General features: G+C 44.6%; 1 protein-coding gene across 1 annotated transcript; it reads right to left on the bottom strand.

Moving 5' to 3' along the window:
- Window positions 1-9,743: 9,743 nt before the first annotated feature.
- Window positions 9,744-10,685, bottom strand: LOC122471979 (olfactory receptor 1D2-like). The gene has a single exon (XM_043561288.1). The coding sequence runs from the start codon at window positions 10,683-10,685 to the stop codon at window positions 9,744-9,746; it is 942 nt and encodes a 313-aa protein (XP_043417223.1).
- Window positions 10,686-17,882: the final 7,197 nt, after the last annotated feature.

Here is a 17,882-nt window from a genome sequence, read left to right as displayed (position 1 = left end):
GAAAAAGAAATAAACAACATCCATATTGGAAAGGAAGAAGTGAAATTTTCTTTGTTCACATATGAGATGATCTTATATGCAGAAAATCCTAAAGATTCCACCAAAACTATTAGAACTACTAAAAATACAGCAATGTTGCAGGATGGAAAATCAGCATGTAAAAATTGAGTTTCTATATGCTAACAATGAACAATCCAAAATTAAAAACTCAATTTACAGTATCATCAAAAAGAATAAAATACTTAGAAACAAATTTATCCAAAGAGGTGGAAGACTTGTATGTGGAAAACTATAAAACATTGGTGAAGTTAACTAGACAAGATACACATAAATGCACCATCTCGTGTGTGGACAGAAGACTTATTATAGTTGTCAACACTACCCAAAGTGATCTATAGATTCGATGCAATTCAGTCAGCATCCAACAGATTTTTTTTTTTCAGAAATAGAAGAGTCCATTCTAAAATTCATATTAAGGGACCTCAGCCAGCCGAAAACACCTTCAAAAAAGAACATAATTGGCAGCCTCACACTTTCCGATTTAAAAACTTACTGCAAACCTGGGGTGCCTGGGTGGCGCAGTCGGTTAAGCGGCCGACTTCAGCCAGGTCACGATCTTGCGGTCCGTGAGTTCGAGCCCCGCGTCAGGCTCCGGGCTGATGGTTCAGAGCCTGGAGCCTGTTTCCGATTCTGTGTCTCCCTCTCTCTCTGCCCCTCCCCCGTTCATGCTCTGTCTCTCTCTGTCCCCAAAATAAATAAACGTTGAAAAAAAAAATTAAAAAAAAAATTAAAAAAAAAAACTTACTGCAAACCTATAGTAATCAAAACAGTGGTTTAGTGGCATAAAGATAGTGGTGTAGTTCAATGGAATGGAATAGAGCATCCAGACATAAGCCCTCACATACACAGTCAAATGATTTTCAACAGCAGTTAAGGTCAGTGGAGAAAGGACAATCTTTTTATCAAATGGTGCTGAGATACTAGATAACCACATGCAAAAGAATGAAGTTGGACCCTTACCTTGCACCATATACAAAAATTAACTCAAAATGGATCAAAGACTTAAGAGCCAAAATTATAAAGCTTTTAGAATAAAACATAGAAGGAAAGCTTCACAACATTGGATTTCACAGTGATTTCTTGGTTATGACACCAGAGCACAGGCAGTGAAGGGAAAAAAAATAAATTGGACTTGCTCAAAATTAAACTTTTGTGCTTCCAAGGACACTGTCAGGAGAGCAGAAAAGCAACCCACAGAATGGAAGAATATATTTGAAATGACGTATCTGATAAGGCATTAATATCCAGAATATATAAAAACTCTACAACCAAGGTGCCTGGGTGGCTCAGCTGGGTAAGTGTCTGACTTTTGATCTCAGCTCAGATGTTGTATTCAGGGTCATGAGTTCCAGCCCCACGTTGGGTTCCGTGCTGGGTATGAAGCTGACTTAAAAAACAAAAAACCCCACTGTATTACCTTACAACAACAAAAACAAGCATCCCACTTCAAAAATTGCAGAGAACTTGGGTAGAGAAGATAAGGTGTACAAATGACTAATGAGTACACGAAGAAATGAACAATATCATTAGGGAAATTTTAATGAAAGACACATTGAGATTTGTATTTCCCTGATAAGGAGCGACGTTGAGCATCTTTTCATGTGCCTGTTGGCCATCCGGATGTCTTCTTTTTTTTTTTCAACGTTTATTTATTTTTGGGACAGAGAGAGACAGAGCATGAATGGGGGAGGGGCAGAGAGAGAGGGAGACACAGAATCGGAAACAGGCTCCAGGCTCTGAGCCATCAGCCCAGAGCCTGATGCGGGGCTCGAACTCACGGACCGCGAGATCGTGACCTGGCTGAAGTTGGACGCTTAACCGACTGCGCCACCCAGGCGCCCCTGGATGTCTTCTTTAGAGAAGTGTCTATTCGTGTTTTCTGCCCATTTCTTCACTGGGTTATTTGTTTTTCGGGTGTGGAGTTTGGTGAGCTCTTTATAGATTTTGGATACTAGCCCTTTGTCCAATATGTCATTTGCAAATATCTTTTCCCATTCCGTTGGTTGCCTTTTAGTTTTGTTGGTTGTTTCCTTTGCTGTGCAGAAGCTTTTTATCTTCATAAGGTCCCAGTAATTCACTTTTGCTTTTAATTCCCTTGCCTTTGGGGATGTGTCGAGTAAGAGATTGCTACGGCTTTCTCCTCTAGCAGAGATTTTCCTGCTTTCTCCTCTAGGGTTTTGATGGTTTCCTGTCTCACATTCAGGTCCTTTATCCATTTTGAGTTTATTTTTGTGAATGGTGTGAGAAAGTGGTCTAGTTTCAACCTTCTGCATGTTGCTGTCCAGTTCTCCCAGCACCATTTGTTAAAGAGGCTGTCTTTTTTCCATTGGATGTTCCATTGGATGTTCTTTCCTGCTTTGTCAAAGATGAGTTGGCCATACGTTTGTGGGTCTAGTTCTGGGGTTTCTATTCTATTTCATTGGTCTATGTGTCTGTTTTTGTGCCAATACCATGCTGTCTTGATGATGACAGCTTTGTAGTAGAGGCTAAAGTCTGGGATTGTGATGCCTCCTGCTTTGGTCTTCTTCTTCAAAATTACTTTGGCTATTCGGGGCTTTTTGTGGTTCCATATGAATTTTAGTATTGCTTGTTCTAGTTTCGAGAAGAATGCTGGTGCAATTTTGATTGGGATTGCATTGAATGTGTAGATAGCTTTGGGTAGTATTGAGATTTTGACAATATTTATTCTTCCAATCCATGAGCAGGGAATGTCTTTCCATTTCTTTATATCTTCTTCAATTACCTTCGTAAGCTTTCTATAGTTTTCAGCATACAGATCTTTTACATCTTTGGTTAGATTTATTCCTAGGTATTTTATGCTTCTTGGTGCAATTGTGAATGGGATCAGTTTCTTTATTTGTCTTTCTGTTGCTTCATTGTTAGTGTATAAGAATGCAACTGATTTCTGTACATTGATTTTGTATCCTGCAACTGTGCTGAATTCATGTATCAGTTCTAGCAGACTTTTGGTAGAGTCTATCAGATTTTCCATGTATAGTATCATGTCATCTGCAAAAAGTGAAAGCTTGACTTCATCTTTGCCAATTTTGATGCCTTTGATTTCCTTTTGTTGTCTGATTGCTGATGCTAGAACTTCCAACACTATGTTAAACAACAGCGGTGAGAGTGGGCATCCCTGTCGTGTTCCTGATCTCAGGGAAAAAGCTCTCAGTTTTTCCCCGTTGAGGATGATGTTAGCTGTGGGCTTTTCATAAATGGCTTTTATGATGTTTAAGTATATTCCTTCTATCCCAACTTTCTCAAGGGTTTTTATTAAGAAAGGGTGCTGAATTTTGTCAAAGGCCTTTTCTGCATCGATTGACAGGATCATATGGTTCTTGTCTTTTCTTTTATTAATGTGATGTATCACGTTGATTGATTTGCGAATGTTGAACCAGCCCTGCATCCCAGGAATGAATCCCACTTGATCATGGTGAATAATTCTTTTTGTATGCTGTTGAATTCGATTTGCTAGTATCTTATTGAGAATTTTTGCATCCATATTCATCAGGGATATTGGCCTGTAGTTCTCTTTTTTTACTGGGTCTCTGTCTGGTTTAGGAATCAAAGTAATACTGGCTTCATAGAATGAGTCTGGAAGTTTTCCTTCCCTTTCTATTTCTTGGAATAGCTTGAGAAGGATAGGTATTATCTCTGCTTTAAACGTCTGGTAGAACTCCCCTGGGAAGCCATCTGGTCCTGGACTCTTATTTGTTGGGAGATTTTTGATAACTGATTCAATTTCTTCACTGGTTATGGGTCTGTTCAAGCTTTCTATTTCCTCCTGATTGAGTTTTGGAAGAGTGTGGGTGTTCAGGAATTTGTCCATTTCTTCCAGGTTGTCCAGTTTGTTGGCATATAATTTTTCATAGTATTCCCTGATAATTGTTTGTATCTCTGAGGGATTGGTTGTAATAATTCCATTTTCATTCATGATTTTACCTATTTGGGTCATCTCCCTTTTCTTTTTGAGAAGCCTGGCTAGAGGTTTGTCAATTTTGTTTATTTTTTCAAAAAACCAACTCTTGGTTTCGTTGATCTGCTCTACAGTTTTTTTAGATTCTATATTGTTTATTTCTGCTCTGATCTTTATTATTTCTCTTCTTCTGCTGGGTTTAGGCTGCCTCTGCTGTTCTGTTTCTATTTTCTTTAGGTGTGCTGTTAGATTTTGTATTTGGGATTTTTCTTGTTTCTTGAGATAGGCCTGGGTTGCAATGTATTTTCCTCTCAGGACTGCCTGTGCTGTATCCCAAAGCGTTTGGATTGTTGTATTTTCATTTTCGTTTGTTTCCATATATTTTTTAATTTCTTCTCTAATTGCCTGGTTGACCCACTCATTCTTTAGTAGGGTGTTCTTTAACCTCCATGCTTTTGGAAGTTTTCCATACTTTTTCCTGTGGTTGATTTCAAGCTTCATAGCATTGTGGTCTGAAAGTATGCATGGTATAATTTCAATTCTTGTATACTTATGAAGGGCTGTTTTGTGACCCAGTATATGATCTATCTTGGAGAATGTTCCATGTGCACTTGAGAAGAAAGTATATTCTGTTGCTTTGGGATGCAGAGTTCTAAATATATGTGTCAAGTCCATCTGATCCAATGTATCATTCAGGGCCCTTGTTTCTTTATTGACCATGTGTCTAGATGATCTATCCATTTCTGTAAGTGGAGTGTTAAAGTCCCCTGCAATTGCCACATTCTTATCAATAAGGTTGCTTATGTTTATGAGTAATTGTTTTATATATTTGGGGGCTCCCATATTCAGTGCATAGACATTTATAATTGTTAGCTCTTCCTGATGGATAGACCCTGTAATTATTATATAATGCCCTTCTTCATCTCTTGTTACAACCTTTAACTTGAAGTCTAGTTTGTCTAAGTATGGCTACTCCAGCTTTCTTTTGACTTCCAGTAGCATGATAAATAGTTCTCCATCCCCTCACTTTCAGTCTGAAGGTGTCCTCAGGTCTAAAATGAGTCTCTTGTAGACAGCAAATAGATGGGTCTTGTTTTTTTTTATCCATTCTGATACCCTATGTCTTTTGGTTGGCGCATTTAATCCATTTACATTCAGTGTTATTATAGAAAGATACGGGTTTAGAGTCATTGTGATGTCTATATGTTTTATGCTTGTATCAATGTCTCTGGTAATTTGTCTCACAGGATCCTCCTTAGGATCTCTTGTAGGGCTGGTTTAGTGGTGACGAATTCCTTCAGTTTTTGTTTGTTTGGGAAGACCTTTATCTCTCCTTCTATTCTAAATGACAGACTTGCTGGATAAAGGATTCTTGACTGCATATTTTTTCTGTTCAACAGATTGAAGATCTCCTGCCAATCCTTTCTGGCCTGCCAAATTTCAAAAGAGAGATCAGTCACGAGTCTTATAGGTCTCCCTTTATATGTTAGGGCACGTTTATCTCTTGCTGCTTTCAAAATTTTCTCTTTATCCTTGTATTTTGCCAGTTTCACTATGATATGTCATGCAGAAGATCGATTCAAGTTACGTCTGAAGGGAGTTCTCTGTGCCTCTTGGATTTCAATGCCTTTTTCCTTCCCCACATCCGGGAAGTTTTCAGCTATTATTTCTTCAAGTACACCTTCAGCACCTTTCCCTCTCTCTTCCTCCTCTGGGATACCAATTACGCGTATATTATTTCTTTTTAGTGTATCACTTAGTTCTCTAATTTTCCCCTCATTCTCCTGGATTTTTTTATCTCTCCTTTTCTCAGCTTCCTCTTTTTCCATAATTTTATCTTCTAGTTCACCTATTCTCTCCTCTGCCTCTTCAATTCGAGCTGTGGTCGTTTCCATTTTATTTTGCATCTCGTTTAAAGCGTTTTTCAGCTCCTCCTGACTATTCCTTAGTGCCTTGATCTCTGTAGCAATAGATTCTCTGCTGTCCTCTATACTGTTTTCAAGCCCAGCGATTAATTTTATGACTATTATTCTAAATTCACTTTCTGTTATATTATTTAAATCCTTTTTGATCAGTTCATTAGCTGTTGTTATTTTCTGGAGATTCTTTTGAGGGGAATTCTTCCGTTTGGTCATTTTGGATAGTCCCTGGAGTGGTGCGGACCTGCAGGGCACTTCCCCTGTGCTGTGGTGTATAACTGGAGTTGGTGGGCAGAGCGGCAGTCCGACCTGATATCTGCCTCCAGCCCACCGCTGGGGCCACAGTCAGACTGGTGTGTGCCTTCTCTTCCCCTCTCCTAGGGGCGGGATTCACTGTGGGGTGGTGTGGCCTGTCTGGGCTGCTAGCACACTGCCAGGCTTGTGGTGCTGGGGATCTGGCGTATTAGCTGGGGCAGATCGGCAAGGTGCACGGGGGCAGGAGGGGCAGGCGGGGCAGGCTTAGCTCGCTTCTCCTTCAGAGATCCACTTCAGGAGGGGCCTGTGGCAGCGGGAGGGAGTCAGACCCGCTGCCAGAGAGGTGGCTCCGCAGAAGCACTGCGTTGGGTGTTTGCCCGGTGCAAGCAAGTTCCCTGGCAGGAACTGGTTCCCTTTGGGATTTTGGCTGAGGGATGGGTGAGGGAGATGGCGCTGGCAGCGCCTTTGTTCCCCACCAAACTGAGCTCTGTTTTCCCTGGGCTCAGTAATTCTCCCTCCCGTTGTCCTCCAGCCTTCCCGCTTTCCGAGCAGAGCTGTTAACTTATGACCTCCCAGATGCTAAGTCCGCTTGCTGTCGGAATGTAAGGGTTAAATTGTAGTGTAGGGCTAATGCTTAGCTTGAAAAATAACAGCTTTGTGTTGACACTGAAGGTTAAGAGATAACAGCCTTGCTTTGCTCTGGTAAACTACGCCTCATACCCTTGTAAATTAGGCTTCACCAATGAAGGGAACAAAAGTTCAAAGAAAAGAGCATCAAAGACAAGGTCAAGGAGATCCACTGGTTGCAACGTAGAGGCAGAAAGTCTAAAGTAAACACCTCATTAGGCAACTGTTTCTAACTCATCTGGAACCTGTTTCTTTGTTCTGTTCCCAGGTGATGATAAAACGATGTGATCGGTTATAAAAACTCTGTACCCCGGCTGTTCGAGGCCGCACTCTTATCAAGAGTGTTGGTCCCGATTGGTTGGCCTTGCCTCTCATTGTAATAAACTTTGTTGTGACTGTCACTGGTGCCCGTAGCATTCTGTTTCAGGAGTCGTGTGGATGCAACAGGAACACACTCCGTCAGGCCCCTCCGCTTTTGCAAGCCAGACTCCGGGGCTCTGCTTGGCCGGCGGGCCGCCCCTCCGCCCCGGCTCCCTCCCGCCAGTCCGTGGAACGTGCACCGCCTCTCCGCCCTTCCTACCCTCTTCCGTGGGCCTCTCATCTGCGCTTGGCTCCAGAGACTCCGTTCTGCTAGTCCTCTGGCGGTTTTCTGGATTATTTAGGCAGGTGTAGGTGGAATCTAAGTGATCAGCAGGACGCGTGGTGAGCCCAGCGTCCTCCTACGCCGCCATCTTCTCTGCATATATCTACATCTTCTTTATCCATTCATCCATTGATGGATATTTGGGCTCTTTCCATACTTTGACTATTGCTGATAGTGCTGCTGTAAACATTGGGGTGCATGTGCCCCTTTGAAACAGGACACTTATATCCCTTGGATAAATTCCTAGTAGTTGCATATTCTCTTTTTAAAAACCATCACATCAGGGGGCACCTGGGTGGTTCAGTCGGTTAAGCGACTGACTTCAGCTCCGGTCATGATCTCGCCGTTCGTGAGTTTGAGCCCCACTGTTAGTGCAGAGCCTGGAGCCTGTTTTGGATTCTGTGTCTCCCTCTCTGCCCCTCCCCTGTTCACACTCTGTCTCTCTTTCCTTCAAAAATAAATATTTAAAAAATTTTTTAAATCGTCACATCAGAAAAAATGGGCACATTGGGGTTATTTTATTTTTCCATTTATTTGAGTTTTCAGTGATGATGACCATGTTTGCATATTACTGTTCCTATCCTCTGTCGTTTTGTGTGTGTGTGTGTGTGTGTGTGTGTGTGTGTGTTGCATAGGTGTAGAATAACCTTCTGTCCTGTGACTTGAACGTGTTCTTGTTATTCATCTTTTCGTTTCTGTGGTAGATGTTTATTAATTTTTCTCTAAAGAAGTCTCATGCAGTCAAATCACTCAATAAATTGTATGTTGAGCCTAGAAACATGTTCTCTACCAAGGCCTTTTAAAACCCATCAGCTGATATTGGACTCTAATGCCTTATTGTTTTATTATTTTTAAAATACTTTGTGCTTTAACACACACATACATATATCAATATAATATTTTGCACGGCTTGAACAATATGAACTTTCTTCTGTTAACTTTCAAAATAAAACTGCCAGTTATTTTGCCAGCAAAAAATGGGTTTAATTGGGAGTAGAGACTTGCAACTGGGAGGAGCAAGCTATGGCAAAACCATAGGACAGTTGAAGAACAAAGCTGAAGACCTCCCTTTTATAGAGGAAAGGTGGAGTTGGGAGGGGCTGTTGTAAACAAAAAGTCCATTGGGACTTCCAACTGGGAGTTCGAGGTATGGTAGCTTCTCATTCGCTGAGCTGTGACAGTCTTTCATTGGCTGGGCTGTTGCGGGGTGGGGGTGGGGGGCTGTTGTGGAGAGGTGGACAACCTTTCTTGCTCCAGCTGGGGTAGTAAAGCAATAGCCAAACTAGTAGGGGCTGCAATTGACCAGCAGTAGTAGGGTGTGTGAGCTCCCCCTGCTGGGAGTTCCCCAACTCCATTGTAAGTAGGGTGGGGGTGTTGTGGGAGGGGGTGGTGGTGTTCCTTTTGTTAACTTTCCACACTTCCAATATTAATTTTCCACACACACACAGAAAAAAACCATTCAAGATGAAATCTAACCCATCCCTTGGGAACAATTAAAGTCACAAAAACTGAATGTCATGAACTCTCCTTTCACTTTTGCTCTTACCCCTGTGCTCCCTGCAAGAGGGACATCACTCTGATGTGTAGAATTATGTGGTCTTTCTACTAATGTCACACCTTTAGCAGGGTGGGAGCATATGAGGTTTTTTTCCTGACACAGTCTCCCTCCAGAGGGGATCAATAATATAAAACCTATATTTTAGGTTTATTTTCCTAAAGTCACTAAGTGACTTCACATCTATAAAATGTAGCAAAGTAAGTCTTGAGTATTGTTGCACACTTGCCAGTTATCTGCCCATTATCCATCCCATCTTCCTTTCCAGGAGAACCCTATTTTACTGAAGGTGGTGGTGTGTTTAAGTCTAACCAAAACAACAGCAGCAGCACAAAATAACTAAACTACATTTCCCAGCCTGCCATGCAATTGGAGGGAAATATTTGAGAGATGAGCAGAAGAAGCTGTGTGGAGCTGCTGAGAAAGCCCTTCCAAGTGGCAAGTGTTTTGGCTTTCTTCCCCTCATGCTCCCTGCCTGGGATAGGAAGAGATGGATGGAGCCCCAGCAACCACCTTAGAAGCATGGGGATGATAGTCCTACCTTAGGGATGGTAGAGGAAAGAACTGGAAGGAGACTGAATTTCTCAGAGATAGAAGAATATATACACAGAGTATATAAATTTCCTCTAATTTTAGCCTTTTTCATCTCAGAAAATAATCTTTCAGTGTGTGGAAGTGGGTATTATTGAGTCAATGGTGCCATTGTGTTCTGCTTTCTGACATCCTGGACAGATATCAGCCCAGATATCAGCCCAGTGCTCACCATCACTAAGAAGATTTTGAGCTCCTGCTGAAGAGACTTCCCATAGCCTTCTTCATGTCTTGGTTCCTCGGGCTGTAGATAAAGGGGTTTAGCATAGGGGTCACCACTGTGTACATGATGGTTGCTACCGTGTCCTGAGCTGAGAAGGAGTTGGGGGGTCGAATATATACCCCCAGGATAGTTCCATAGAACACGATGACCACAGACAGATGGGAGCTGCATGTGGAAAATGCCTTGCGCCTTCCTGGGGTGGAGGGAATCCGGAGGACAGCTGCAGCTATGCACATGTAGGAGACCACAATGAGTGCAGAGGGAGCCACAAACAGGACCACAGCACCTAGGAACACGTGCCGATTGACACGTGTGTCCGAGCAGGCGATCTTCATCAGCAGGTAGGCGTCGCAGTAGAAGTGTGAGATCTCGCGGGCACAGGAGCAGAATGTCAGTCTGTTCATGAGGAGCGTGTGGACTAGGGAGATGAGGCCAGAGCATGTCCACACGAGTGTGGTCAATCCCCGACAGAGCTGGGGGGTGATGATGGTGTAGTACTGCAGGGGCTTGCAGATGGCCACGTAACGGTCCAGGGCCATGGCAGCCAGCAGAAAGGTGTCCAGGTTGGCAAAGGAGATGAGGAAGTACATCTGGGTCAGGCAATGGGGGTAAGAGATTGTCCATGTTCCTGCTATGTGGTTGACCAACAGTTTGGGGATCAGGTTGGTGGTGAAGCAGATGTCAACAAAGGAGAGATTGGTAAGGAAGAAGTACATGGGGGTGTGCAGGCGGGGGTCAGAGCCGATGGCCAGGATGATGAGTGTGTTCCCAGCCACAGTGACCAAGTATGTACACAGGAAGAGCCAGAAGAGGATTCGCTGCTGCTCTGGGTCACCAGTGAGGCCAAGCAGGAGGAACTCAGTGACTCCTGTCCCATTCTCCTTCCCCCTGGACATCTCACCGTAGCTCGGGGAGGTGACAGGCTCCACACACAAGGGGGAGGATGAAATCCCAGTAGAGCCTGGACCTGCTGTGTGTTAAGAATCAGATCTAAGGTCATTTGTAATCAGATAAGTGAGCAGAGTTTTGTACCTGTAATAATTGCTGCTCTTTATCAAGTGTTTTTTTTTATTGCGTGCCACCATACGAAGGACTTCGTGGGTACTGTCTCTCTTGGTCCCCACAAAACAGTGACTTTTATGATTCCCACTTTCAGATGAAATAACTGAGACTCAGATTAAGTAGTTTGCTCAAGACCACGTGGATAGCAAGTGGCACCCATGATCTGAATCCGGAGCCTGTCCTGTGCCTCTACTGTCTTGCTACCAAGGACCTACCTGGTTGGTCTTAGGTGCTGTGTGCTGGGAGCAGCGTCACTGAATCTTTGACTTTGATTCAGCTATCATGTCCTCTTCAGTTGACCAGGCCTTCCTGCCCTGGTTCTCACTTGCTTGTCTGACTGCATGTCCTGCCAGCCACATGGGACTTCATTCCCTTCTCACCTCCAGGCACGGCCTTTGCACTGGCTGTTCTTGGCCTGGCATTCTCTCCACCTGGATCTTCACGTGGCTGATTTATCATCTTTGTACCTCTGCAGGAGGTTATCTCATGTGTTAGTTAACTGGTTTATAGTGTGTTTTCCCCATGAGGCTGTGCCCTTCTAAGAACATGTGTCCACGCCGCTATCTGTTGTGTGCCCTGTGCCTGGACAATAGTCAGCACGTGGTCAGTGCTCAACAAAGTAGTCAAAGAATGAACTTTCACAAAGGTGTTCCACACCAAAAATCTACCAGCGAAAGCTACACGGACACTATGCTGGATGAGAAGTGTTTTGCTGTGACTAATGAATGCATTTAGTAAATAAAATTGTGGCTTAAAGCATAACTTAAAGTGGCTGCTAAGGGAGCAGAGTAAAAAGGAGGCAGTGCTGAGTCCTAGACAAGTCCAAGGCTCTGTGTCAATAGGAATTTCCTTGACTATATGAAGGAGGAGGAATTGTGTGGTCCTGGTCTGTGTGATCCAGGACCTGTGACCACTGTAGACCAGAGGAACAAACTGGCTCTGTAAGCCAGACACAGCCTGCAGGTGTATTTATTTGGTTTAGGCCCTTAATGTTTTACAAGACATCTATTTGCTGACATGTTAAAACTCAAGGGTTTCATATAAAGTCTGTATTCTAACTCTTCTTGAAAAATCAGCAGACCTGGAGATGCTGGGCTCCCATTCCTGCCTGGAAGCAATCAGCTGGGAAGGCAAACAGCTAGTATTCACCGAGCACTCCTTCTGTTTAGCTCTGCACACAGAAGGCTCTGGTATCCCTCAGAGCCTGCCTCTGCAGTCATTCGATAAATGTCCCTATTCCACAGGAGGCGGGGGACACACAGCAAAAGTAAGTGACCCTCCCATAGTGGCAGAGCTAACAGTGGTCCCACTCTCCAGGCTGCCCTGTGTTAGCTGATTTTTGTCACCACGGTTGCCGTCTGTTCTGGCCCCTGGAATCCCTTGGGAAAAGTCTAGTCACTTTCCATGTGCCATCCTCTCTAGTATCTTCTAGAAGCTCAAATCTTTCTCAAGATTTCCTTATTCCCCAGGCAGTCTAAATTCTGAAGGATTTCAGAAAGCTGGGATGAAGAATTTGCACAAAGTCAGTTGATGATGAAAATCTTACTTTGATTTTAGGTTCAGAGTTGTTCGTGTCTACAATTTTAAACAGAAAATCAAATAAAGCATTCGGGACTTTAGCCTAACCTTATCAGCATTACACCCTGGCCCTGGCCCTTTCCTTCTGACCCTCTTCTTCCCACTTCATGTAGTAGATGAGTCAGAGTAATTTATTTACCTATTGGCTTTGAATGATTTTTTAAAAATGTTTATTTTTGAGGGAGAGAGTGAGTGTGTGTGTGCACAAGCAGAGAAGAGGCAGAGAGAGGTGAGAGAATCCCAAGCAGGCTTCATGCTGTCCAGGACCACGCATGCTGTCAATGTGGCGTGGGGCTCAATCTCACAAAGCATGAGATCATGACCTGAGCTGAAATCAAGAGTTGGATGGCTTAACTGACTGAGCCACCTAGGTACCCCTTGGATGATTTATTTGCCAGAATCTTACATTAGATATGATTTCCCAAGATGAATTGTTGCCTCATTTTGACATTTTCAGGATGTAGCTGAATTTTTTAATAATAGAAATTTCTGGAAACAACCAGATCACCGGGTAGTTCTTTGGTCTCATTATGTTCTATAGGGAACTTATGTTGTAATCATGCTTTGTTTTGTGGGATTTGATCTGTACCATGGAGTCTGAATTCTTAAGGGACATCTTCCGCTACTTTCATACAAATTGAAGTAAAGCAAAATGGCATAAATGAGGAGACTTTTGTCCATTTGCTCACATCACCATTGGTCAGGTGCATGTGGAGCACTCAGCTCGTCCCTGTGGCGCCACCAGAGAATGGAACAGACCCTATCTTCTGGGAGCACTACTGCCATCCAGAAAGCACTTACTAAACTCAAAAATTGATACGTTTAAAGCCAAGGAGGAGCCAGTAGGATTGAGATGTCTTGGGGCGCCTGGGTGGCGCAGTCGGTTAAGCGTCCAACTTCAGCCAGGTCACGATCTCGCGGTCTGTGAGTTCGAGCCCCGCGTCAGGCTCTGGGCTGATGGCTCAGAGCCTGGAGCCTGTTTCCGATTCTGTGTCTCCCTCTCTCTGCCCCTCCCCCGTTCATGCTCTGTCTCTCTCTGTCCCAAAAATAAATAAACGTTGAGATGTCTTGGAAACTAATGGCAAGATGTAAGGGAAAATGGCGCCTCGCCTGTGGGGGAGAACACTGGGGAATATAAGACAAGAAAGAGAGATTTTTCAAAATTTTCTTTAAAATTCACATTGCCCAGTGTTTGGTTCAGGAGCCTTATATGAAAACATCAAAAATCCATTTTGTTTATATAGGACTTTGCACCATGCAGGGCCCATGTCCCATTCTCTGGAATTCTCTGCTGCTCACTGGGAAAGACAGGGGACGCTGATGCCTCCTGATCCTGCTCTGGCTCACCTTTAGTCTAGAAGTGGATTTAATTCCTGAGCAAACTTCTCGTGCTCAGTTTCCTCCTCTGTAAAATGGGGGCAGCCCGTGAGGATGAGGGAGAAAGCGGCTCAAAGTGCCTGGCACGGTCCTTCCATCTGACATGGAAGCCAGTGGGTGGCAGCTCTCGGTAGATCTGTTATGCCCTTTCCTCAGAACCACGTCAGAGATCCTGTAAAATTCTGACAGAATGAAACCTGGAGGCCAGACCCTCCCCCCACTCAGAGGAGCCATTAGATGAAAGGTGGGTGATGTGGCACCACGTGTCCGTGTGCTAACCTCACATCCTGGGGGGATGTCTGTGTCTGAGCATCTGTGTCTGCGTCCTCCCTTCCGGCTTCCCCTGGCCTCACCTGGCTGCCTGTGCCGATCTTCATTCCTTCACTAGGTTGTGGCGCTGGCCTTCACTTCTCTCCTCCGGGACTGACTGCAGGTTCCATGACTGCCCCTACCCCCCAGAGCAGAGCAAGTGCAGCAGGACTGTGGCAGGTGAGACGAAGAGATGCAGCCTCCCACCTATGGGAGAGACCTGCCGGGAGCACCGCTGCAAGTGATGGTGCTCCCACCACCGTCACCCTCAGTGGTGGGTCCCACGGTGCTCACCCTCAGTGGTGGGTCCCCACTTCTTCCCAAAGCAGCCTTCTCTTCTTTGAACCTTTTTGTTAACAATTTCTATAAGTTAGGAATTTAGGGTGACCCTGAGATTTTATCTGTGGGCCTGTAGGGTGTTACATGAAGCAAAAGATCATGCCATCGTGTGGAGGTGAGGTCCTGGTTTGGGAGCATGGAACCTGCAGTTGTCTAAGCCAGGTTGACATAGAGCCACCGTATGAGTTCTCGGTGTGACTGAATTTTGCACTTTGTAGTTTCAAATGAGGTTAATTGATAGCATTCTTAGGTCATGATGCAATAATACCTAAAACAGTTATGTTGATTCAAATGTATACAGACTTTCCCATACATGACCTTACTTACCTTTTTGCAGCCCTGTGTGACAGGTCGGTCAGACAGCAAGTGTGATAATTAGACTAGCAAGGTTGGGAAGTATGCTTATGGACTTATGGGTAGCCACCTACTCAAATCTCACTGCCCTGGGGTGTGGGGACAATACCTGGGGTCCAGGGTGGCATGGTCTATTCCCTTATCCTCGGGCTGGAACACTGTTCCTTCTATGGATGTGTAGGGATTTTATGGTCCCCACCAGAGTGAACTCCCAAAGCTCCTGATTACAGGCAGTCCACAGAGAATCTGTCTGTGTGCTGCGGATCACAAATGTATCTTCTACTCCAGAGAATTGCATCCGTGCTGTAGGTCAGGGATGTAAGTTTTTCCTGTTGGGAATTTTCCAGGTTAGGTCAAGGTCCACCTGGAGTATAGGTGTCCACAGATCCCCACATTCACTGAAGAGTCCTGGCTGTGTCGTTCCTCAGTACTCTTGCTGTCCCATTTTGCCTTCATCCAAGGACTGAGGAGAGAGTTGACGAATCTAAGTCCTAATTTGGAGCGGTCCCAGCTTATCCTCTGATTATTCTGAATATATATTTTGGGAGTTTGTTAGAATGGCACAAGATGGGGGCATCTGGGTGGCTCAGTCAGTTAAGCGTCCAACTCTTGATTTCGGCTCAGGTTATGATCTCACGTATTTTGAGTTCGAGCCCTGTGTTGGGCTCTGTGCTGACATGTGGAGCCTTGCTTGGGATTCTCTCTCTCTCTCTCTCTCTCTCTCTCTCTCTCTCTCACTTAGGATTCTGTCTCCCTCTCCCTCTGTCTCTGTCTCCCTGCCTCTCCCCGGCTCTCTCTCTCTCAAAAATGAATAAACATTTAAAAAAATGGCATGAGATGTTGGAGAACCATCCATGATGTGATGTGGAAGTGCCAGGAAACAGAGTTTGGGCAGTGGCCTTTGTCATGCTGCATCTGAGTGTTTGGGGCTTAGCGTTCCTAATCTCCATGTTGTCACTGGGGTCAGAAGTCACCTTCCTTACCTCCATGGGATGGTTCGATGCACAGTGTAATCTTTTTTTTTTTAACGTTTATTTATTTTTGAGACAGAGGGAGACAGAGCATGAACGGGGGGAGGGTCAGAGAGACAGGGAGACACAGAATCAGAAGCAGGCTCCAGGCTCCGAGCTGTCAGCACAGAGCCCAATGTGGGGCTCAAACTTGTGAATTGCGAGATCATGACCTGAGCTGAAGCCGGACACTTAACCGACTGAGCCACCCAGGTGCCCCAATGCACGGTGTAATCTTGGCAGCCACCATGATTTTATCTGTGACTGTGCTGAGGGAGGTACCAGGGTCCTTACTGACCAGCGCCTGGAACCCATGTGTCCCACATCTCTCTAACATTACCTGTACCAGTTGTAAAATGATCTTGGTCTCATTGCCAACATTCCTTCTCTGGTTATGTGATTTATTCAGTGTTTATTGGACACCTGCTATATGACAGGGACTGTTCCAGGCTCTACAGGAGAGAGAAGTGGAAAAGGTGTAGGCCTGTGTTCACTCTGCTTTCCCTCTAGTTGGGGAGAGGGCACAGCTTCCCACACATAAATGATTGGAATACGACATAAAATCAACCCTGGCCTCATGTCATGTCTCTGCCTACAATTTTAGGAAACTGCTCTTTGTACCAAATTCTTTTTTTTTTAAGTTTTTATTTATTTAGTTCGAAAGATGGAGAGAGAACAAATGGGAAGGGCAGAGAGAAATGGGGGGGGGGGGGACAGAGGATCTGAAGCAGGCTCTGTGCTGAGAGCAGAAAGCCCAATGTGTGGCTTGAATTCACAAACCGAACCGTGAGATCATGACCTGAGGCAAAGTAGGGCGATAAACTGACTGAGCCACCCCGGCACCCCTCTACCAAATTCTGAAAGGTATGAAATGGCAGGTCGTATATGAGCATCAGTTATCGAAGTCTGTATTGTGCTCACATAACTTGGCTCAAAAGTGATTTGTCTATATGCAAAGACCTAGGAAAGAACAAAAATGGTCTGACATCTTACTTGGCAAATATAACAAGAAACAAAGTCAGGGATGTGCCTATATATCACTCATATCTCGCATTTAAAAATTATAAGGAGCCCAAACCAGTAGTTTCTGACTGTCAACATGGTACGTCTGAAGTTTCTAGCAAATAAAAGATGGCCTGATTTGAAAATGGGTTTGGCAAGACCCTGGTTGCCTCTGCATGGCTCACATGTGAAAAGTTCTAGATAACCAGACTTATTAGGAGTTAGAGTTCATCAACTTGACAAAAAACCATCTCTCCTCTGACAAAAGGTAAATATGACAAAAGGTCAGGGGCTGGAACAAGGTCATCTGCTAAAGGCTGATTGACATTGTGAAAGACAAAATCCATGTGAAGCTTAGCTTTTGGCCTCAAGCACAGGGCAATGAGATGCTACAGGCAGGACAGTAACAATCTTTATGAGGTTGCAATACCCAGGGAAAGGCTTCAGCTCATAAGAGACAGTACCAGGCTCTCGTGGAAGGCTCCCTAGGCTGGCATAGCCTTGGAGTAGACACTTTGAAGCACAAAGTTGGAGGGAGATGACTTCATGACGCTGGAAAACATCTCATTGCAATGGCTGTGGAATCAATGCCCTGGGGAGAGCTGTGTCTGGGGAAATGTGCTGAAAAGAGGGATGTGCCTCTCTTTCAACATTCACAGAGCTGAAGGCCAACTTTTCTCTGCAAGTTGTTTCAATTGCTTGCAAAGAGCTGGCCCCTAGCGGCTAATTAGTGCTGGATGGAAGTTGCCTGTGAGGAATGGGTGGTGTCTGTTGGGAGTCCCAGCTGCAGAGAGGAGGCCCTGGAGGGTGAATTCCCAGACATAGTCCTGATTTCCTGACTGCACCCGAGGAGGCCTCTGCCAGCCTGGTCCTGCTCTGTTCTTGTGGGATTGGGCACTAGAGACCCCCAGGATGCTGAGCATTAATTTATGATCAGTTCCTGTCCTGTGAGTGCTTCATGTGCAGGAAACCACAACCAGAAATGACTCACCAATTCTCACCACAGAGCCTGCAGCAAATCTCAACACACATGTTTGTTTCTTCAGTTCAGCTCATTATAAG

The sequence above is a fragment of the Prionailurus bengalensis genome, chromosome A1, assembly GCF_016509475.1.
Source record: "Prionailurus bengalensis isolate Pbe53 chromosome A1, Fcat_Pben_1.1_paternal_pri, whole genome shotgun sequence".
NCBI lineage: Eukaryota > Metazoa > Chordata > Mammalia > Carnivora > Felidae > Prionailurus > Prionailurus bengalensis.
The sequence above is the reverse complement of the archived record's forward strand: the minus strand, read 5'-3'. Positions and strand labels throughout refer to the sequence as shown.

Coding starts and splice junctions, on each gene's coding strand:
- LOC122471979 (XM_043561288.1), bottom strand. CDS start 10,685: ATGTCCAGGGGGAAGGAGAATGGGACAGGAGTCACTGAGTTCCTCCTG.